General features: G+C 63.1%; 1 protein-coding gene across 6 annotated transcripts in view; it reads right to left on the bottom strand.

Annotated features, from left to right (window-relative positions):
* Window positions 1–5,144: 5,144 nt before the first annotated feature.
* Window positions 5,145–22,461, bottom strand: part of SEC14L1 (SEC14 like lipid binding 1) — a 61,589-nt gene continuing 44,272 nt past the window's right edge. For 5 of the 6 annotated variants that reach the window (XM_051827997.3, XM_070060245.2, XM_089317725.1 and 2 more), the window contains 10 exons: window positions 21,998–22,187; window positions 19,216–19,304; window positions 17,989–18,059; window positions 16,815–16,986; window positions 15,548–15,682; window positions 12,848–12,982; window positions 9,368–9,619; window positions 7,957–8,135; window positions 7,121–7,222; window positions 5,145–5,568 (listed from right to left, as the gene is read on the bottom strand). In XM_051827997.3, the coding sequence (XP_051683957.3) occupies window positions 5,553–5,568; window positions 7,121–7,222; window positions 7,957–8,135; window positions 9,368–9,619; window positions 12,848–12,982; window positions 15,548–15,682; window positions 16,815–16,986; window positions 17,989–18,059; window positions 19,216–19,304; window positions 21,998–22,187 (1,341 nt within the window). In that variant the 3' untranslated portion in view covers window positions 5,145–5,552. Of the gene's footprint in view, window positions 5,569–6,505; window positions 7,223–7,956; window positions 8,136–9,367; window positions 9,620–12,847; window positions 12,983–15,547; window positions 15,683–16,814; window positions 16,987–17,988; window positions 18,060–19,215; window positions 19,305–21,997; window positions 22,188–22,461 lie in introns of those variants that run through there. The other variant, XM_089317727.1, reaches the window with a different exon arrangement.

Consider the following 22,461-nt stretch of genomic DNA (forward strand, 5'->3'; position numbering starts at 1 on the left):
ATGCAAAGGAAATGCGTCCCCCAGGCTGAGCCATCAGAACCCAGACTACAGTGTGTCTGTGTCTTCCTCCTTCACTTGGAAGGCACAAGGTGACAGAGACAGAATTCTCATCAGCTGGGTCACGCCCCAGAGGCCCACTGTGGCTGGAGCTGAAGACTTCGTCCAGGTCTCCCGAGGGGGTGGCAGGAACCTGACCACTTGTGGTCTCCCACCGCCTCCCAGGGTCTACACCAGCAAGAGCTGGAGCCAGAAATCAGGCCCAGGTACCGCAGCACGGGGCGCAGGCATCGTGCCGGGTACTTAACTGGGCTGTATCAGCCTTTTAAAGATTCATTTAATTATTTGAAAGAGTTACACAGAGAGAAAGAGAGAGAGAGGTCTTCCATCCGCTGGTTCACTCCCGAATGGCGGCAACGGCCAAAGCTGAATGGATCCGAAGTCAGGAGCCAGGAGCTTCTTATGGGTCTCCCACGTGGGTGCAGGGCCCCAAGCACTTGGGCCATCTTCCACTGCTTTCCCAGGCCACAGCAGAGAGCTGGATCGGAGGTGGAGCCGCTGGGACTCCAACTGGCGCCCATATGGGATGCCGGCATTGCAGGTGGCACAGCGCCGGCCTGCAGTCTTGAAGGGACGGGCCAGGACCTGCGGGGATCCTGTCAGTCCAGATTCCACGCGGCTCCGTGTCTCTGCTGGACAGCCATGGGGCCAAGCGCAGAGCAAACGCCCCAGCCTCGCAGGCCCACAGAAGGTGGGGGTGCGGCTCACCCAGCAAACAGCCGGAGCTGACACTCACCCGCACGGCACCTGGGCCGAGGGGCCGTCGCTGGGGGCACTTCATTCCCTCCCCGCCGGCCCCCGTCACCCGCATGTCACCCGCATGCCACGGCTTCACCGTCTTTGGTCTGACCGCCAGGCGTCTCTGCCGCATCCCTCCCCTCCCCAGGGGTTGTCTTCCGCCGATCCCGTGCACCCGGGGGTCCCACAGGCTCCGCAGCCTCCTTTCCCGGGACAGCACTCCCTGCAGCAGCCGCGGCGGCTGGGCCGGCCCTCCGGGGTGCCAAGCCCCTCCCACTGCAGAGCCGCAGTGCCCACAGCTCCCCTGGGCGGTCCACTTCCTCCCATGTGGGGGGTCAGCGCGGGGACAGAGATGGGGACACATCTCAGGACTCGGCCTCCCCAGCGCTGGGACGAGAGGCCGGGCCTGGGAAGGCCACTGCCCAGGTCCCCTGCCCGGCTGTGCCCACGGCCCTGCTCAGGGCACCGTGCCCCCTGCACCCCTGCCCCCCTGCCCCCATGGCTGTGGCCTTGACCTTCCCCAAGCCGGAGGAGCCGGTGTGAGTGGCTGTGGCTGGTTTTATTCCAGTGGCAAGGATGAGCCTGCTGATGGGAGGAAAGCCACACAAACTCGCGCACACCCCAGGGCCTGGCAGACAGACTTCCAGAGCATTGAACTCACTTCCTCTAAGCACACCTGCTGCCCAGGCCCCGGCTCTCCTGACAAACAACCAGCAGGACGCACGGTGCTGCGGAGGGCGGGGAGGGGTCTGTCGTGAGGAGTTGGCGCCTGCGGTCTTGGAGCCCAAGGGCCGGAGACAGCAGGGCTCGGCCTGGACGCGGTCAGCGGGGGATCCCCTTACTCTGGGGGAGCTCGGCCTCTCTGGTTCTCCCTCCCAGCGGTGCGGGTGGGCACTCTGCCGATTCAGGCACATGCCCGTCCCAACAGCAGGGGCACCCGTGCCACCACTCCCCCTCTTAGGTAAGTCCCCCAGGGCTCCGGCTCTGTGGGCAGAGCTAAAAGGGACAAAGACCCGGTGGCCGCCCCGGTTCCGAGAGCTGCAGGCCGGGGTGGCAGGGGCGGCCTCCAGGGCTCCCCACGGCTGTCGCTTGGTTTCAGGTCCTTGCTGGAGCCCGGGCACCGTCAGGCCTTGGGTGTAGACTGGTCTGCCAAGAGGAAGGGGCAGGGCTTAGCTACAACTTCGGGTCCTGGACTGCACGTGGGCTTGGTGGCGCCTCCAGGGACGGAGCTGCCTCCTGCTCTCCCTATGGCCTCTCAGGGAGCAGAGCCAGGTCCCCCGTGTGCCCTGCCGTGGACACGCGGTGGTCAGGCCAGCGCCGAGGATCCGAGAGGACTCGCGACCATTCTGCCGAAGCTGGGTCCTGGTGACAGGCTGGCAGGCCCATGGGCAAAGTTGGAGCCATGGGAGGACAGGACGGGTCACAGCGTCTCAACGTGGGGCCCCTCAGACCCTGTCCGACAATCCTCCCGTCTGATTTATAAACCATCTTCTGCCACAGTCGCCGATTCCGACACGCCGCCTCCGTTCACTGCTAACCCTTCCTGGACTCATTTCTCTGGGTCTGCCCGAGCGGTTAACCCGCTCCTGCCTCTTGGCTGTGTCCGGGGAGACTTTGTTCTCTCTCTGCCCCCATTCTCCGGGGAGGACGGAAACCCTGAGCACACGGTGGCCGTGCCAGGGCAGCAGCTCCCACCCTGCCCGTGGGCCCAGGATGGTGCTGGCCGACGGCCCACTGTAGCCCGTGGGCCCAGGACGGCGCTGGCTGACCCCCCACTGTAGCCCGTGGGCCCAGGACAGCGCTGGCCGACGCCCTCCTGCGACCCATGGGCCCAGGACAGCGCTGGCTGACGCCCTCCTGCGACCCATGGGCCCAGGATGGCACTGGCCGACGGCCCACTGTGGCCCGTGGGCTCAGGACCGTGCTGGCCAATGCCCTCCTGCAACCCGTGGGCTCAGGACCGCGCTGGCCGACGCCCCCTGTGGCCTGTGCGACCGCTCCTGGAAGGCAGCCCCGGGCAGGTGTCTGGGGCAAGCGTCTCCCCTGGCTCAGCCCTCCTCGTGCTGGCCTCTGACCCGGCCTGCTGTGGGGCCCACGGGTGAGCCCAGCCCCATCTGGGTCTCTGCTGAGTTTCCCCAGGGGCCACAGCAGCAGCGGGGGGAGGGGGGGCGCTACGGCTCTCGTGTCCACAGTCACGGCCTTCGGCCCACACACCACCAACCTGCAGGTCACGTGGATCCTGCGGTTACTGGTTTATACCCATACCCCGCTGTCTGGGGGTTTCTAGGGATACCTCAGCACCTCACTGTGTTGTATGGGACGTCCACGGGGTTAATTACAGCGGAATACATAACAGAGCCACCAGGGGCAGGCCCTGCGGGGCGACCCTGGCTCCCGTGTGAGCACCAGCCAGCAGGTCCAGCTCCCTGCTGACGCGCCTGGGCCCTGCACCCACGTGGAGACCCGGAGGCTTCAGCCTGGCCCAGATGTTGGGGACATCCGGGGAGTGAACCAGCAGATGGAAAACATCTCTCCATCTCCGTCTCTATGTAACTCTAGCTTTCAAATAAATGAAAACAATTTTTAAGTGAATTCAGTGGCCCACAGGCTCTGCGATTTGTGAGCTGGTCGTTTTGGTGTGGGGAGGCCACTGCCACCTTCCCAGAATCCTCTGCCTCCCAAAGCCCTGGGTTTTGCTGTGCTCGGCCAGAGTTCCAGAGAGACCTCATCCGGCCAGGAACACGGGGTGGCCAAGGACAGACGCGGCCCAACAGAAGCAGGCGATGACCACGGTCTGGAACCTCCCATCTCAGGGCGGTGCTTCCTGGGACAGGGGAGAGGCAGCCGGCAGGGAGAGGATGCTCACAACTCCGCTCACTTTCCACATCGCCCGCAGCTTCCGCGGGAAGCCAAAGGCCTGGAGGAAGCAGGTCTGGGCTGACCACAGCAGCGGCACTGGGGCAGGCCAGGGAGTCGCACGCAGGCCGTGCAGGTGTGAGTGTGAGAGACAGACACTGGGGCAGGCCAGGGAGTCGCGCGCAGGCCGTGCAGGTGTGAGTGTGAGACAGACACTGGGGCAGGCCAGGGAGTCGCACGCAGGCCGTGCAGGTGTGAGTGTGAGAGACAGACACTGGGGCAGGCCAGGGAGTCGCGCGCAGGCCGTGCAGGTGTGAGTGTGAGACAGACACTGGGGCAGGCCAGGGAGTCGCGCGCAGGCCCAGTCTCCTCTCCACCAGCAGCAGGCTGGGAGGTGTGTGAGTGTGCACGTGTGTGAATGTGAGTGTGCACGCGAGTGTGTGAGTGAGAGACAGGGACACTGGGCGCAGTGGTTAAGACACTGTTCAAGACACCCCTACCCCACGTTGGGGTGTCTGGGTTCCACCCGACTCCTGCTCCCTGCTGACGCACCTGGGAGACAGCAGGGGATGGCTCATGTACTTGGGCCCTGCCCCGCATGCGGGAGACCCGGATGGAGTTCTGAGCTCCTGGCTTCAGCGGCCGACCCTGGCAGCTGAGGGCATCTGAGGAGTGTAAGAGTGTGTGTGTGGGGGGTCTGTCTTGCGACCAAAATGCAAAGTTCACTGTAAGACGGTGACCTTGGTTAGGACGTCACCCGTGTCGGAGGCAGGTGTCCCCGGCTGGCTCCTACCCCATGTCCCACCGAGGACAGGCCTGGCCAGGAAGCAGCGGCCCCTGCTCGGCTCCAGCAGGCCTCCGTCCAGCCAGCCCTGGGCTCCGCCGAGGCAGTGACCCGCGTGGCTGTGCTAGGCTATGGCAACGCGGGCAGGCTGCGCCACGCTGAACTTTCTGAGGCACCTGGACACAGCCGTCTGTTCTACTACAGAAGCACTGCCGCCGGGATCACGTGTGATGGTCAGGGAGACCTCGCAGTTTAGGAAGGCGTGGGGGGAGGGGCTGGGGGGCGCGTTGCTCCACGGCCGCCCGGGACGCTGGCACCCCCACCCCGCCCCATGCTTCCAGTCCAGCTTCTTGCTAATGTACCTGGACACAGCAAGTGACGGCCTCTGCACTGCCACCCGCAGGGGAGACCCGCGTGGAGCACCCGGCTCCTGGCTTTGTCCTGACCCCGTCCCAGCTGCTGCAGGCATGGGGGAGTGAGCCACGGGCTGCTTCTAAATCAAAGCTTAGGAAATAAATGAATAAATACATAGCCCCGCAGCAGGTCCTGTGTAGAACGGCGGGGATTCTGAGCGCGGGTCCCCGGCCAATCCACCTGCGCGGCACGGCCGACCCCACGGCCCCACCAGCTCAGCGTCCCCTCCATCAGGTCCCCTGGGAGCCTCAGGTCTCCGGGTGGCCGCCCACTCACAACGAGAAGACAGACATCCTTTTCTTTAAACAGCGTCACATTTATTATCGGTAACAATAAAAAATCTTTTAAAGACTATCAATCAGTATTGTATTACCAAGAGTGAGGTAACAGAGTTTACAAAACATTTACAGAATTTGATATGCAAATCATGAACCTGGGAGGGAAACCCCGAAACTCGTTAGTACTGGGAGGGGTCGCCCGCGGGGGCGGCCAGCTGCTCTGAGCCCCTACAGGCACCTGGGCCTCTCTGGGGCAAGCTGTGCACGCGGACCCACTGACAAGGTCAGGTCTCCAGCCAGGGGGCCCGGCTACAACGCCTGGGCACGTGAGGACCGCCGGGTGTGGGGCCCGGCTACAACGCCTGGGCACATGAGGACCACCTGGGCACGTGAGGACCGCCGGGTAGAGCGCTTCCTTGCAGCTGTCAGCAAAATCGCCATCTGAGACATGGGGGGGGGGGGAGAGGGAGGGGGAGGGGAGAGGGAGGGAGGGGAGACAGGGAGGAGGAGAGAGAGGGAGGAGGAGAGAGAGGGGAGACAGGGAGGAGGAGAGAGAGGGAGGGGGAGGGGGAGAGAGAGGGAGAGGAGGGAGAGAGAGGGAGAAGGGACCCTCTTCAGGTCCTTACAGTTGGAGACAGGAAGCACGGACCAGAGCCACACAGGGCCCTAACTGCCCCTACAGCGTTGGACATGGCAGCACACAGCGGGGGCCGGGCCGGCCACCCCAGCAGCCCACGATGGCTTCGGGGCGCCCCCAGGCCCTCCCCACCCTGCCCCGCAGGGTGCGCACGGCCTGCACACAGCTCTCCAGCCACATGTGCCCACCTAACGCCTTCAGAGGGGGGGCCGCCACGCCCCGCACGGCCACACACACACACACACACACACCAGTGTCTATCAGAGGCTAACGCTACATGGCGTCTGCACAGACCCACAAACATGCTTCTCCCATAGAAAGCCAAAAGCAGGAGCCTGACGAGACGGGGCAGGCCGCGGCTCCTGCTGGAAAGGAACGCACAGGCAAACCGACGTGCTCCTGTGCAGAACCCTCCGCTCGCCCCACGCCGTGAGCACCACACAGCCGTGCACATGCACATACGTGCACGCACCCCCCCCCGGCCCACGTTCCAGGCACAAACAAGCAGGGCCCAGCAGCCCCGGGCCGTCTGCAGCGGCACCACGGGCCTGCGGCGGGCTCCCAAGCGGCCGCCGTGAACTCCTGGGCACCCGGCACAGCCTGCCCACGAGGGGAAGAGCGGCCTGGGCCCGGGGGATGCGCTCTCCACAGACGGAGCCCCCCCCACCCCCCCGCACCGCAGGGGGAGGATGCCCCGCCCACGTGCAGGCTCTGAACAAAACGCCAGAGAGCGCGGCGAGAGGAACGAGCAAGTGGCGTTTAATGACCGCGCTGCTTTCCGGGCGCCCTGGGGAGTGTCCGGGGCCCCGCCCGAGCCACCTGCGCCCGCTCCGGCGCGCCACCCGGCGCACTCCGGCAGGCTGCCCGGGGCCCGGGAGGAGAGGGCCCCTCCAGGGCTGTGCCGGCATCCACGGAGACGCGAGGAGCACGCCGCGGTGTGGGGGCCCGAGCTGGCGGCCGGCGCTCCGCGGGAGGAGGAGGGCGCGTCTCTGAAGGGGTCAGAGGAATTCGTGCACTGATGGAGGAGGTGGAGCTGGCTAGAAAATTTTTTGCATCAACATCTGAGACAAAGGCAGCCCCTTAACTGGTATAAAAACTACTTTTCTTTCGAGACAGCCCTTGTGCGCTGCCTGGGCTTTGTGCGCACGGCACACAGAATCTATGGCTATGGAGTTAGTAGGGTCAGGAACCACTCCCCGTGTCTCGAGTCTTGGGATCACACGACTACGTTTACCGCCTGCAGAGCTATGGCCTATCTAGAGGGTGCCAGGAGTCTGCGCCACGGCGCCGCCGGCTGGCTGTTCGCGGAGACGCGGCGTCCCCTCCGCACGCTAGGCACCGGCGCCGCAGCACTACCTGGAAATCAGGGAGCTGGAGTGCGACTGGCTGGAGGAGGTGGTGGTGGCGCTCAGCTGCGAGAAGCCGCTGTGACTGGACTCCAGGCTGGTCATGGAGCCTCTGCAAGGGCACAGCGGGGCGGTGAGGGCCCGCCCCAGCCCCGCTCCCGAGCCCCGGCCCTGGGTCCCCGCCCCCCCGCCCTGAGCCCCGGCCCGAAGCCCCGCCCCCGAGCCCTGCCCCGAGCCCTCCGCCCCAGGCCCCGCCCCTGAGCCCCGCCCCAGGCCCCCGCCCCGGGTCCCCGCCCCCCGCCCTGAGCCCCCTCCCGAAGCCCCGCCCTGAGCCCTCTGCCCCGGGCCCCGCCCCCAAGCCCCGCCCCGAGCCCTCCGCCCCAGGCCCCGCCCCGATCCCCACCCCTGAGCCCCCGCCCCAAGCCCTCTGCCCCCGAGCCCCGCCCGAGCCCCGCCCCCAGCCCCCCCCCCGCCCTGAGCCCTGCCCCGAGCCCCGCCGGAGCCCCGCCCCGAGCCCCGCCCCGAGCCCCCCACCCGAGCCCCTGCCCTGGGTCCCCGCCCCTGAGCCCCTGCCCTGACTCCAGGCTGGTCATGGAGCCTCTGCAAGGGCACAGCGGGGTGGTGAGGGCCCCCCCGAGCCCCGCCCCAGGCCCCGCCCCCAAGCCCCGCCCCACCCCACCCCGCCCCCAGCCCCCGCCCCCGAGCCCCGCCCCGGGCCCCCCACCCTCTCCCTGCTTCTCAGTGGGGCGGCTTGTCCCCAGCAGGTCAGCCCCCCCACCTGCCACCGTCGGCTCCGCCCCATCCCCGAGCTCCTCCCCCAGCAGCCCCCCCACGCACAGCCCGCACCTGAAGTCCTCGGAGCCGATCACTTCCGTGTAGTACATGACCTTGCACTTGTGGGAGGACACCTGCAGGGAGGCCAGCACGTCGTCCACGCGGGGCAGGCTGGTGGTGGCGCAGGCCGGCATGCTGTGGAACTTCCACTGCAGGATGTAGAAGCCCGGCCAGCGGGTCACATGTGAACCCTGCGACAGGGAGCCGGCGTCAGCTGGGGGCACCTGCTCCCAGGGCCGCGGGCGGCTGGGCCTGTCTCACGGGCTCGCTCTCAGCAGCGACTTCGCAGGAACGAAGACCTGCTGCTCGGTGCACTATCAGCAAGTGGCTCAGCCCCGCTCCTCCCTCTGCCGAGCGGCCACCCCGTGCCGAGGCCTCTGTGGGGTACCGGAGGGGCCACAGCCATAGGCACCACGTCTCCCCCGTGGAGAGGCGGCCACGTGTAAACAGGTGCCTGGTGGGATCGGCAAAGGTCCCCGGGCTGGGCCAGACGTCACCGCCTGTGCTAGGCCACCATGTGTGGCTCTAAAGCCCGTCCTTTAGTCTCTATGGAACCAGAGGCCGTGACGGCTCTCAAATGTGCGTCACTTTAGAAATGGGATAGGAGGCCGGCGCTGTGGTGTTGTGGGTAAAGCCGCCACCTGCAGTGCAAGCATCCCCTATGGGCTCCGGTTCAAGTCCCGGCTGCTCCACTTCTGATCCAGCTCCCTGCTGTGGCCTGGGAAGCAGGGAAGATGGCCCAAGTGCTTGGGCCCTGCACCTGCGTAGGAGACCGGGAAGAAGCTCCCGGCTCCTGGCTTCAGATCAGCGCAGCTCCAGCCATTGCGCCCAATTGGGGAGCGAACCAGCAGATGGAGGACCTCTCTCTGTGCCTCTCTGTGTAACTCTGACTTTCAAATAAAATAAATCAATCTCTAAAAAAGAGGAAATGGGATAGAAACATTCAGTCTGCATCTAGGACCACGAAGCACTCCCAGGCTCACCCTCAGAAACTGTATCAGCAGCAACACCAGCCGTATGCCCTCAGAGAACCACGCGCCTGAGTGTCAGCCGCGGGCTGCCACGCCCCCCAGCTCGGCACGCGTGAGCCCAAGCGCTCGCTCCCCTCGCGCCTCCTCAGGCTGATCTTCCTGTGGGGAGCGCGGCCCCTCGCGCCCCGATGACGCCGCGGGGAGTCTCTGAGCCCGGCCGCGAGCACCTGCAGCGCCTGCTCTCCCTGCCACTTGCTGAACACACGGCTCAGGAAAACGCACGCGCAGGGCGTCAGGCGCGGGTCTGTCCGGACCCTGCCCAGGCTGAGACCTTCCCTTCTCGGCTCTTCTGGCATCCTGGCTCGTCTGCCCTGGGCCAGCTGCACAGACAGGCGGCCCGGGGCGGAGGCAGGGGCCCTGCCTTCCCGGGCGGGGCTGCCAGCGGACGGTACCTGCACGCTCTCTCCTTCTCTGCACACCAGGGGTGACTCCACCATGCTGTAGTCCCGGCCCAGCTGCCACACCCTGTCTATGAGCTGCACGTTGTTGCCGCCTGGCCCAGTGATGCTGTGGGCCCCCAGGGAGTCCTTCTTGGGGGGCTGCGGTGACCTCTTGGAGTGATAGATGTTGAAGACGACGTCCCCTTTGCACACGTCGAAGTCCCACGTGATCACGGAAGAGGCGTCCACGATCTGGATGAGGATCTGCGAGAAGCAGCCGCGTCAGCCGGCAGACGCGTGAGCACGGCCCCCGGGAGGCGACAGCTGGTTCTGCTGAGGACCGGGGGGGCCGGGACACGGGGGGCGGGCTGCTGGCTGAGGACCGGCCTCAGCGGCGGGCGTGGTACGGGCTGGGCGGCAGGGTGGACGTCGACGCCCCGGGTGCTGAGCTCACACCTGAACTTGACCCTGCACCGGGAAGCAGCTTCCTGCAGGGGACCCGCGGCAGGTTCACAGGCACCGTGAGGAGGCAAGGCGGCTGCACAGCTCTGGCGGCAGACTCCGCCCAAGGAGGCAGCAGAGGCCGAGCCGTGCCACCCTCCCCGGGACCTGCCTACAAAGCCCTGCCCAGCGGCTGGTGTTGGGCGCAGTGGGTCAAGTGCCTGGGCCACCACTGTCCCATATCAGCGCACCAGCTCCAGTCCCCATGGCTCTGTTTCCGGTCCAGCACCCGGCTAACGGGCCTGGGAAACCCTGCCACCTAGGGGGAGACCCAGATGGCTCGGCTGCCACCATTCAGGGAGATAACCAGAGGACACAGGATCTTCTCTCTCCGACATTCCGCTTTCAAATGCAAGAAAGAGAAAACCGTCAGCGCTGGGGGGGCGGGGGGGGGGGCTGCTGCTGCACTGTGGCACAGCGGTTAAGCCGCAGCTCCCAGCGCGCCAGCTGCAGTCCTACTAACGTCCTGGAAGCAGCAAAGAACGACTCAAGCATCTAGGCCCCCGCCATCATGCGGGAGACCAGGATGGAGTTACAGGCGCCTGGCTTCAGTCTGGCCCAGATCCAGCTGCTGTGGTCATCTGGGGAATGAACCCGCGGATGGAAGATCACGCTAACTTCTTAGGTGAATGAATACATGTTATACATGTTTAAAAAAACGAACAACCCTCACCCTGACCCACTGTGCTCTGCAGGCCACTCTCCTTCAAGTCCACCACAGCCACCGTCACCACTAAGTCCCTCAACCGCGGACTCCATGAACACAGAAGGCCCAGCCGAGGGCCAGCACTGTGGCACAGAGGGCTGAGCCACTGCTGTGACCCAGGGTAGGGGTGCTGCTCCCTGCTGACGGCCTGGGAAAGCGGAGCAGATGACCCAAGTCCTTGGGCAAGACCCAGTGAGGCGCCTGGCTTTGGCCTGGCCCAGCCCTGGCCGTTGCAGCCATCTGGGGAGTGAACCAGGGGATGGAAGATAACTCTGCCTTTCAAACAAATAAACCAATCTTTAAACAAAACACAGCAGTCCCACCCAAGGGCAGCAGGCGGCACCCAGGAGCATATCGGTCCCGGAGAGAGCCACCTCCTTCCTGCCCTCCCCACACGACGTTCCATTCAGCCTTCCTTGTAGGTGCGCAGTAGACTCCCCTGGTCTGTCCCAAGCCCCCCGGCGGATGCCCACACCGGAGCCAGACACGCTGCACCCGTGCTTCTCCTGTGCACACGCACCTGGGATAACTCTACGCGTAAATGGACACAGAGCACCCAGAACAGACCCATGCATCAGCCAAAGACATGAGGGTGCGATCTCGCTCCTAAAATACCCAAGTGCGCTGTGCCACAGGAACAAACCACAGAAAGGGAAACCGGGGGAGGGGGCGGGTCTTCCGCTTGGGCTTGACTCAATCCCAAAGCACAGGCGCCGTTCTCTGTTCTGTTTACAGACGCCCTGTGACTCAGAGGAAACAAGTGCGCCATGGACAGGAGCCACGGCCACCACTCCGCCTCCTCCCTCCCGCCCTCCAAGAGGTCAGCACGAAGATCCTCACGACAGCCAGGACCTGGGACTGCCCCTACGCTGCCCCTATGCTGCCCCCACGCTGCCCCTATGCTGCCCCTGTGCTGTCCCTACGCTGCCCCCACGCTGCCCCCACGCTGGCCCTATGCTGCCCCCACGCTGGCCCTACGCTGCCCCCACGCTGCCCCCACCTGGCCCTACGCTGCCCCCACACTGCCCCCATACTGCCCCCACCTGGCCCTACGCTGCCCCCACGCTGCCCCCATGCTGCCCCCATGCTGCCCCCACGCGGGCCCTACGCTGCCCCCATGCTGCCCCTATGCTGCCCCTATGCTGTCCCTACGTTGCCCCTATGCTGCCCCCACGAGCCATGCACACAGAGAACCAAGTTCACCTCTGCTCGCTCAAGCCACAGCAACGGCGCTCTTACCTGCCTGCCCACAAACGTCAGGCGCGTGGGAGGTGTGCCCGCAGCCGTGACAGGCAGATAGCAGGGCCAGGTGGCAGCCATGGCAGGAAGCAGGGAGGGGTCAGCTCCTGGCCTCTGCATGGACTTGGGCCAGCACCACACGCTCACAGAACACCTGCTCTGTACCCAGCACCACCGTCCTCTGACAACACTGAGCCGCGAACCTCAGCTGGAGCGGGGGATGGGGCGACTCAGCCCTGGGGCCCTCCCGTGTTCCAGCGCAGACAGGGCATGGGCAGCACACAGGGCGGCCACAGCAGCAGCAAACAGAGCTGCACTCGTTTCTCTGTGTCCCTTTAAACTACAGAATCCAACAAATACCTTAAAAATATAAATAATCAGACCCAGTCTTGAGAAGCAATCACAAACAAAAGCTGTTCCGTATGACCACCACGCAGACTAAGTTCAGGACGACCACCACGCAGACTAAGTTCAGTCGACCACCACGCAGACTAAGTTCAGGACGACCACCACGCAGACTAAGTTCAGGGGCTGCCTTGCGGCACGGAGGGTTCAGCTGCCCCCCGAGGCGCTGGCATCCCACACAGGAGGCGCCAGGGCGAGTCCTGGCTGCTCCACTTCTGCTCCAGCTCCTGCCTACGCGCCTGGTGCTTGGACCCTGCACCCACGCAGGGGACCCGGGGGACTTCCTGGCTCCTGGCTTCAGCCTGGCAGTTGTGGCCATTTGGGGAGTGAACCAGAGGACAGAAGACCTGTCTCTCAAACAAATAAATCTTTGAAGGTGAGAGGGAGGAACTAAATTTGGGAGTTAAAACCCCTCCCAGAAGGGAAGGTGGGCTGCCGCCACCTGCGTCAGGGCCCGGCCCCGCCCTGCTCCCTCCTACCCTGGGGGAGACCTGCTGTCCCCATGCTTCCAGTTACCCAGCCTGAACAACAGGTGTCGGCAGCCCTAGCCACGGAGCAGGAACGCAGGAACGGCGGGCGGCCAGAGCCCGGCTGTGGGCCTGTGGGGCGGGGGTGGGGGAGGGGGAGGGCAGCGGCGGCACCTCGTGCGGGGCGCCCTTGAAGACGCTCGCGGACTGGTAGATGGTCTCGGTCCACAGCTTCAGGTCCTCGTTCTCCAGCTCCTCCGCTGTCCGGTACAGAGACTTGGGGACCAGTCCGCCCTCCGGCACCTCACACTGCAACGAAAACACAGCAGTGAGCACTGGGCACGCACACCCAGCCTTGGGGGCCCCAAACAGGCCGCGCCGCCCAGCGCTGACGAGGGGCCGCCGAGGGGCCGCCGACAGGGGCCGCAGCAGGGCCCCGACGCAGCTGGCCCTGCTCGGCAGAGCAGCTTCGACCAGGGCGTCCACGTGTTGTGCTGAACTTCGCAGACGAGACCGAGTTAAAGCCGCTTTGCCAAGATCTCGGGCGAGAGCACTGGACTCGCTCTCTACAGCCGCTTCGCGAGGGTTGAGTCCCATCCAGCTCCCTGTGACGCACCTGGGAAGGCGCTGGAAGATGATCCACGCGCCGGGCTCCTGCCACTTACGTGGGGACCAGGATGGAGTTCCCGGCCCCTGGCTTTGGCCGGGCTCAGACCTGGTCGTTACAGCCGTGAGCCAGCGGATGAGAGCACGCTCTGCTGCTCTCCCTTGCAAGTGTGTGTGTGTGTGTGTGCACGCATATATACTTGTGTGTGTGTGTATGTACTCGTGTTTATGTGTGTGCACTGGTATGTGTACATATTGTGTGCATTCGTACTATGTGCACGTGTATGTATTTGTACATGCATGTATGTGTGTGCATGTATCTGTGTGTACACACACATATATGTACTTGTATGTGTGTATGTATATATTTGCATGTATGGTACATACATATTTGCATGTATATGTATGTGTATACATGTATTTGTGTGTATGTGCATGTATTTGCATGTGCATGTATTTGTATATGCAGTATATGTATATGTGTGTATTTGTATGTATGTATGTGTATATATGTGTATGTATATGCATGTATGTGTGTGTATGTACTCGTGTTTATGTGTGTGCACTGGTATGTGTACATATTGTGTGCATTCGTACTATGTGCACGTGTATGTATTTGTACATGCATGTATGTGTGTGCATGTATCTGTGTGTACACACACATATATGTACTTGTATGTGTGTATGTATATATTTGCATGTATGGTACATACATATTTGCATGTATATGTATGTGTATACATGTATTTGTGTGTATGTGCATGTATTTGCATGTGCATGTATTTGTATATGCAGTATATGTATATGTGTGTATTTGTATGTATGTATGTGTATATATGTGTATGTATATGCATGTATGTGTGTGTATGTACTCGTGTTTATGTGCACTGGTATGTGTACATATTGTGTGCATTCGTACTATGTGCACGTGTGTGTATTTGTACATGCATGTATGTGTGTATATACGTGCATGTATCTGTGTGTACACATGTATATATGTACTTGTATGTATGTGTGTATGCATGTATTTGCGTGTATGGGTACATACGTATTTGCATGCATATATGTATGTGTATGCATGTATTTGTATGTGTGTATGTGCATGTATGTATTTGCATGTGCGTATATTTGTATATGCAGTACATGTATGTGTATTTGTGTGTATGTATGTGCATATGTGTGTATGTATATGCATGTGTGTGTGTGTGTGTGTGTGTGTAGATATGAAAGAATCAGTGAACGCAGCTGCGTGTGTGAGAACCAAGTCCAATGACTGGTCTACAGCACTAGCCAGAAACACACACACACTTATTTTGATTTTGCTTGAAACAGGCCACACGGAATCAGAACCTGAACACATCACCGTGTCCTCACTGACCTCGCTGTGAGGACTTCACGTTCCAGCTCCTAAGACCCAGTCCTGGGCAGCACAGCGCAAATGCAAGGACAGAGCAGGCCAGGGCAGGGTCGGGAACCCCGCAGGCTCAGAGAGGCGGGGTGGCCTCCACGCCGGCCGGCCCCAGCCACAACACGGGAGGGAAGGCCACCACGCAAGGCTGACGCTCGGACAGCTCAACTCTCGTCCAAAATTCTTCGCGCTCCAAGTGCGTCTCAGCGGTCAGCACATGCCGAGCGCAGGCCTGGCTTCCCTGTCCAGGCTCCTCTGGCTCCTCCGCTCAATCCCAGGCAGTCAGAAGCTGCGCTTCCCTGGGTCCCCACGTGGCTCACGGGTCTCTCTGAGCCTGGCCCGGCACCTGGGAAGCCGCGGAGCTGTCATCACTCGCTCACTGCACCGCACTCTGACTGCGCCTGCAGTGTCTCCAGCAAAGCTGGCGACCGACGCCTAAGCTCCAGCATCTTCTAAATTCTCCGAGCGTTCAGGAAGACGCCCTGCTGGCTTCCGCCGCCTCGTCATGTGGACGTCCAGTCTGGGTCTCCTCAACGCTCGCGCCGGGTGACGGCACGTGGGGGCCGCGGCCAGGTTCTGAGGGCGACTCTCCCACCAGAGGCCTCGCTGTCCACCCCCCGACAGACGCAGGGAGAAGCAGGGCACCTCCGGACGCCCAGCTCCGCTACGCAGTCACGAAGCCCGCCCACAGGGAGCTGTGTGACAATTCCACTAGATTCTGCGTGCACTGCAACGGTTCTGTTGCGTTTACGCTAGGATCAGGGAGATGCCAGCCAACAAACCGAGAACAAATGAGGCCACAGACACGCTCTGCGGGCCCGGGCCAGCCCGCCCCCCCCCCCCCCCGGGCAGCTGCGCACCATGCACTCGCCGCTCAGGAAGTCGGGGATGATCTCCTGGTCGATGTAGTCCGGGAGGCCTCCGGGGCCCTGGTAGTCGTTCCCTGCGTAAATGAGGAACTTCCTCCTGGTGTTGTCATCGATAAACGGACTGACCTGCGAGTGAACAGAGAACGGCCCGTAACTGCGTCTGCTGCGCTGGCCGTCACAGCGAGACCACCAGGTGGGGCGGGCGCCTGGCGCAGAGGCTGCGATGCGGCCTGGAGCCCACACCCCCTCCGGGAGTGCCTGCTTCCAGTGCTAACTCGCGGGCTCTGACCCGGCTCTGACCCGGCTCGGATCCAGCGCCCGCTGGCTTGCACCCTGGGGGGCAGCAGTGATGGCTCAAAGGCGTGGGTCCCTGCACCCACACGGGAGGCCTGGGATGGGTCCTGGGCTCCTGGCGTGGCCTGGGCTAGACCTGGCTGTTGCTGCCATCTGGGGAGTAAGCCAGCAGACGGAGCACCCCCCTCCCCACCGTGTGCATTTCAGACAAAATGAAAATTAACAAAACAACAACAATGCGGTATTACGAGTGGGAGGCTGACGGAAGAAAATTCCATCTGCGCAGCGTTAGGGACACGGAAGCTTCGCTTCTGTTTCTTTGAGACAAACATTGTGTCTCTGAGTTAGTGAAGAACTAAGATCACGTGAGGCCCAGTGTCGGAACGCAGGCTGCACGCTTTCCCAGCGGCTGACAGCAGGAGACCCACCAGCGTCCAGAGGACAGGGAAGACCCGGCTGACAGCGTGGTGACCCACCAGCGTCCAGAGGACAGGGAAGACCCTGGCTGACAGCGTGGTGACCCACCAGCGTCCAGAGGACAGGGAAGACCCTGGCTGACAGCGTGGTGACCCACCAGCGTCCAGAGGACAGGGAAGACCCTGGCTGACAGCGTGGTGACCCACCAGCGTCCAGAGGACAGGGAAGACCCTGGCTGACAGCGTGGTGACCCACCAGCGTCCAGAGGACAGGGAAGACCCTGGCTGACAGCGTGGTGACCCACCAGCGTCCAGAGGACAGGGAAGACCCGGCTGACAGCGTGGTGACCCACCAGCGTCCAGAGGACAGGGAAGACCCTGGCTGACAGCAGGAGACCCACCAGCGTCCAGAGGACAGGGAAGACCCCGGCTGACAGCGTGGTGACCCACCAGCGTCCAGAGGACAGGGAAGACCCCGGCTGACAGCGTGGTGACCCACCAGCGTCCAGAGGACAGGGAAGACCCTGGCTGACAGCGTGGTGACCCACCAGCGTCCAGAGGACAGGGAAGACCCTGGGTGCGCGGAGAATGAGCAGCCGGCCCAGCGTCTCGGGGTAGTTGGCCTCCACCACCTCGATGATCCGCAGCAGGGCCTTGACCCCCGGCCTCCACAGGTGGCGCATGTTCAGCCCTTCCAGGTCCACCAGGCAGGTCCAGGAGCTGCAGGGCGGGTGGAGAGGGGCTCAGCTCTCGCTCTGCACCGTGCATCAGGCAGCACTGGGCGCCAGGGCTGTGCACTCGTGCTCTGCCTCCTCGGGTGGAACACAGAGTCTCTGCAGCGCTCAGGCAGGCGCTGGCTCCCTGACGGCCCCCGGAAGCCCCATCTGGACGGGCCAGCCAGGCCACGGGCGCTGTCCCTGGCAGGCTGAGCCGCCGCCCCGACCTGCCGGCAGCAGGGCACGCACCTGGCATTTTGACACACTCTTCAGCAAATATTTACTGAGTGAGGCCCAGGCGCTGAGCACGGCTGTGAACAGAAAAGCAGCCAGAGTCCCCGCCCCGGGGAGCTGTCCCGTCTGACGTCCTCTCGGCGCTAGCCTGGGACGCCGTGCAATCTGAGGACAGTCCACCACACTACAAGGGTGGCTGACGAACGGAGTAACTGCAGTTGGTGGGCCCGAAACAAACACGCAAACAAGCTGCAAGCTGGGGCTCCAAGAGCCGTGCAGGCTGACCTGAGAGGCCAACACTCAGTGACCAAACTCCCACATCCAGGGCTGGCGCTGGGACTGAGTTTCTGCTTGTGATGCCCAGCCCATGCCAGCACAGGTTCGAGTCCCAGCTGCTCCACTTCCAATCCAGCTCCCTGCTAACGCGCCTGGGAAGGCAGTGGAGGTCGGCCCAGGAGTTTAGGCCCCTGCACCCAGCTGGGAGACCTGGAAGAAACTCCTGGCTTCAGTCTGACCCAGCCCTGGCCTTAGGGGCCATTCAGGGAGTGAACCAGCAATGGAAGACCTCTCTCTCTCCCTATTACTCTGCCTTTCAAATAAATAAATGTTTAAAAAAAAAAAAAAAAAAAAAAACTAAGCCCAGTGACTCTCGCTCCACGATGCCGTATTACTCTACCTTCTCGGAGGTCTTGCAATGCACAAACTGCCAGATCTGGCCTCTGAAAGCCCGCGAGAGCTTAGCCAGCTGGGGGGAAGCCAACCCCACACGCACCTGATCGGCCGGCCAAAGACCTTGGTGTTCTCCTCACAGCGCCTCAGCCCCTCCTCGTTGATGGAGAGCACCTGCGCACAGAAGGGGGGGGGCTGGCGTGAGTGCGCGGGACAGCGGCGCTGCTCCACGCCGTGGAGGGGTCCGTCACAGGGCATGCCGTCCCTGCCAACCAGACACTGGCCACGGAAGCTTCCCGTGGCGTCCACGTAGACACTGTCGTTCTCCCCGGAGAAAGAACCGGCGCCGTCCTAGGGCAAGGGCAAGGGCAGCAGCCAGCCCCTCAGAGGAGCCGCCGGACGAGCGGGGGACACGAGCTGGCGCTGGCCTCAGAACCAGGCACCGGGAGCAGCAGGAGATAAGCGCCAAGTGTGGGAGCTCCCGAAGGGGCCGCCTCAGAGCAGGCTCCGCACGCGGCCCAGGAGAGGCCCCAACTCCCCCACTGGAGAAGCCCCCCAGACCTCCACGTGCACCTGAGAGACGGCCTCGGGCCAACAGCACACCCCACAAAATGCCCGCGACGGGGGCTTCCAAGACAAAGGCATGGGTTACAGAGGAGCCCTCTAAAGCTCGCGTTTTTGTTTAAACTCAAGGACCACGTCCCTCTGCGGAGGGCGGGGCAGCTGCCAGCGCCGGGGCTGCCGTGGGCGAAGGGGCAGCGCAGAGCGGGCCTGCAGCGCGGGAGCGGACGGCAGCCGCTAGCCCAGTGCGAGCGCGGGAGCGGGAGGATCAGGGAGAGGTCTCAGAGGCGGGAGGGAGGGCGGGGAGAGGTCTCAGAGCCGGGGAGGGAGGGAGGGCGGGGAGAGGTCTCAGAGCCGGGGAGGGAGGGAGGGCGGGGAGAGGTCTCAGAGCCGGGGAGGGAGGGCAGGGAGAGGTCTCAGAGCCGGGGAGGGAGGGAGGGCGGGGAGAGGTCTCAGAGCCGGGGAGGGAGGGAGGGCGGGGAGAGGTCTCAGAGCCGGGGAGGGAGGGCGGGGAGAGGTCTCAGAGCGAGTGGGGCGGCGGGTGCAGGACCAGGCCCCAGGGAGGCGCCCGAGCACAGTCGGTGCTGTTCTGAGGCTGTCACGGCGAGAAACACTTGCACAACTTGCGCGTCCTCCCTGAGATCTTAGTTTCTCCTCTAGTAACACAGGCGACCCGTCAGGACAGGTCGGTGGCAACACGCCAGTGCCACCAGCAGAGAGAGCAGCGTGAGGCTGGCACGGGGCCCGGCAACCCGCAGTGGACACTCACGTATCTCAGCAGGGCCTCCTCTCCGAGGGCTCTCACCAGCCCTTTGGTGTCCATCTGGCCCAGCCTGAGCACGTACAGCGGCCGCCCGTCTGCAGAAAGGGAAGAAAAGACAGCGTCGGCACTCGTGGGAGACCTGGATGGGGGGAGCCGGGGGAGCCGGGGGAGCTGGGGGAGCGGCTCGCAGAGCCCCCACAAGGCAGCGTGGCCCACGCTCCACCCTCAGAGCCCCCACAAGGCAGCGTGGCCCACGCTCCACCCTCAGAGCCCCGACAAGCCAGTGTGGCCCACGCTCCACCCTCAGAGCCCCGACAAGGCAGCGTGGCCCACGCTCCACACTCAGCCCCGACAAGGCAGCGTGGCCCACGCTCTACCCTCAGAGCCCCGACAAGCCAGTGTGGCCCACGCTCCACTCGCAGAGTCCCGACAAGGCAGCGTGGCCCACGCTCCACACCCTCAGAGCCCTGACAAGGCAGCGTGGCCCGCGCTCCACCCTCAGAGCCCCGACAAGGCAGCGTGGCCCACGCTCCACCCTCAGAGCCCCGACAAGGCAGCGTGGCCCACGCTCCACACTCAGCCCCGACAAGGCAGCGTGGCCCACGCTCCACCCTCAGAGCCCCGACAAGGCAGCGTGGCCCACGCTCCACACTCAGCCCCGACAAGGCAGCGTGGCCCACGCTCTACCCTCAGAGCCCCGACAAGCCAGTGTGGCCCACGCTCCACTCGCAGAGTCCCGACAAGGCAGCGTGGCCCACGCTCCACACCCTCAGAGCCCTGACAAGGCAGCGTGGCCCGCGCTCCACCCTCAGAGCCCCGACAAGGCAGCGTGGCCCGCGCTCCACACTCAGAGCCCCGACAAGGCAGTGTGGCCCACGCTCCACCCTCAGAGCCCCGACAAGCCAGCGTGGCCCACGCTCCACCCTCAGAGCCCCGACAAGCCAGCGTGGCCCACGCTCCACCCTCAGAGCCCCGACAAGCCAGCGTGGCCCACGCTCCACCCTCAGAGCCCCGACAAGGCAGCGTGGCCCGCGCTCCACCCTCAGAGCCCCGACAAGCCAGCGTGGCCCGCGCTCCACACAAGCCGCAGTTCGCTCCTCACGGAAGCACCACCTAGTGTGGAGGGGAGGTAGCCCACGTCTTCCCAAGAAAACTCCAAGGAAGGGACCTGCGTTGTGGCATAACAAGCCCCTGCCTGCACTGCCGGCTTCCCACATGGGCTGCCAGTTCACATCCTGGCTGCTCCACTTCCAATCCAGTTCCCTTATGCTAATGTGTCTGGGAAAACAGTGGAAGATGGCCCAAGTGCTTGGGCCCCTGCACCCACATGGGAGACCCGGAAGAAGCTCCTGGCTCCCAGCTTTGGCCTGACCCAGCCCTGGCTGTTGCGACCATCTCGGGAGTGAATCAGTAGATGGAAGATTTCTCTCTCACTCTCACTTCTCAGGAGCCAAGAACTCCACCCAGGTCTCCCACGTGGGTAGCAGGGGCCCAAGCACTTGGGCCATCACTGGCTGCCTCCCCAGTACATTAGCAGGGAGCTGGTTTGGAAGTGGAGCAGCTGGGACTCAAATGTCACTCCAACACAGGACGCTGGTGTCACAGGCAGCTTAAACCGCTGAGCCACAGCGCTGACGCCCACAGGTATTTTTTCTACAAATGCAGAATACTTTCAAAACCTCCTTTCTTAAAAAAGAATTTTTTTTCATTTATAGGTTCCTAAAAAGTTAATTTCAACATTTTTAAAAAGCCAGCTTCCTTCAGTCCCCACCCTAAGGACCAAGGTAAACAAGAACAGTCTGGAAATCCTCAAATCCAAACTGACTGGCACATATCAGCCCTGCTTCTCTGCAGCCCTCACGGGCGGAGCTCCAGAGGGTCCGGCTCACACCCCACTAACGCCATCACCTGGGCCAGCCACCCAGAGGCAGCCCGAGTCGGCACCACCTAGGCTCCTGCCACTCAGTGCCAAGGGGATCATGGGAAAGAAAAGGACTGGATGGCTCTCCAGAGAAGGCACTGACCCTGCACCGTGTGCACGGAGGCCAGGGCGGGGATGACCAGGAACCATTTCTCACTACCAAGCTCTGTAGCCCCGAAGGCTGGGCACAAGAGGACTGAACACCAGGACTATGGGCTCCAGAGTCACGCTGCATTAGCTGGGAGAAACAGGCGATAAGTCGGGAACACACACACAGGGGAGCCCCTCGGCTTGGAAAGGACACGGCCAGAGCAGGGGCGGGAGCCCACTTCCTGGCAGCCCCGGGGCCTCTGTCCAGCGCCTGCACCCAAGCCGTGCAAATCCGGATCGGGCGTCAGTGCCATCGCTGGCGCTGCAGGGTCTGCACCTGCGCAGAGGGCGGCGGCTACGGCAGGTGCACAGCTGTCCCGGACCTGTGCTTGGGGTGAGGCTCTGTGCTGACGGAGCTGCATCAGAGGCCAACGCCACCGCTAAGACCTTTATCACCACAGCTCTGTGCTCCCGGAAAACCGCCCCAGACATCCCCACTTCATTCTTCATGAGTCAAAACCAGGTGCATGCACTAGGAAGGACGTGAAGTCCCCGCCCCAGGGGCTACGCGTCCAGGTGCTGTGTGGCGAGAGGCGGAGATGCCAGGCTGGCCCTGGAGAGAGCTGTGCCTGGGGCGGAAGGCAGCCCTCTCTCTGCACCAGGGACGGGCTCCCATCCCCCATGTGAGCAGGCCCCTCCTGCTCCGTGCACAACCCAGTGTCTCCGGTGACACGGCGAGAGAGCAGGACAGAAACAGACGCTGTGCGTCTGCACTACCTTTGTCGTGGTGATGCCAGCCTCCTGCGTAGTAGTCCTGAAGGACCTGCGGCGGGGTCCAAGTGTCCAGGATGTAGTCCACCTGGTGCTGCTTCCGCCACGTCAAAGACTGGCAGAGGATCTCTCTGGCTTTGTCAATATTAAAATCCCGAGCTCGCAGGAACCGGAGAATGTGCTCATCTTTCGGGATCTATTCAGAGAGAAAGAGGTTTCTAAGCAATGTTAAAAGTTGCTAAGGGACTAAGATTCATAAAACTCCCACTTCCCATCAACAGGGAGCTGATTATTACATTGTTCAAAATTAGCTATTTCCAAAAAATTCTTCGACACTTAGAAGACCAGCATCAGTCTGAATAATGCGCATGGTGCGGCTCACACCAGGGCACACAGCACTCCCTGAACCTGCCAGCACTGGCCTGTGCATTACCATCTGTGCACCGTCATGTGCGTGGGACAGACTCCCC

The sequence above is a fragment of the Oryctolagus cuniculus genome, chromosome 17, assembly GCF_051225735.1.
Source record: "Oryctolagus cuniculus isolate XC-2025 breed Fujian yellow rabbit chromosome 17, ASM5122573v1, whole genome shotgun sequence".
Lineage (NCBI taxonomy): Eukaryota > Metazoa > Chordata > Mammalia > Lagomorpha > Leporidae > Oryctolagus > Oryctolagus cuniculus.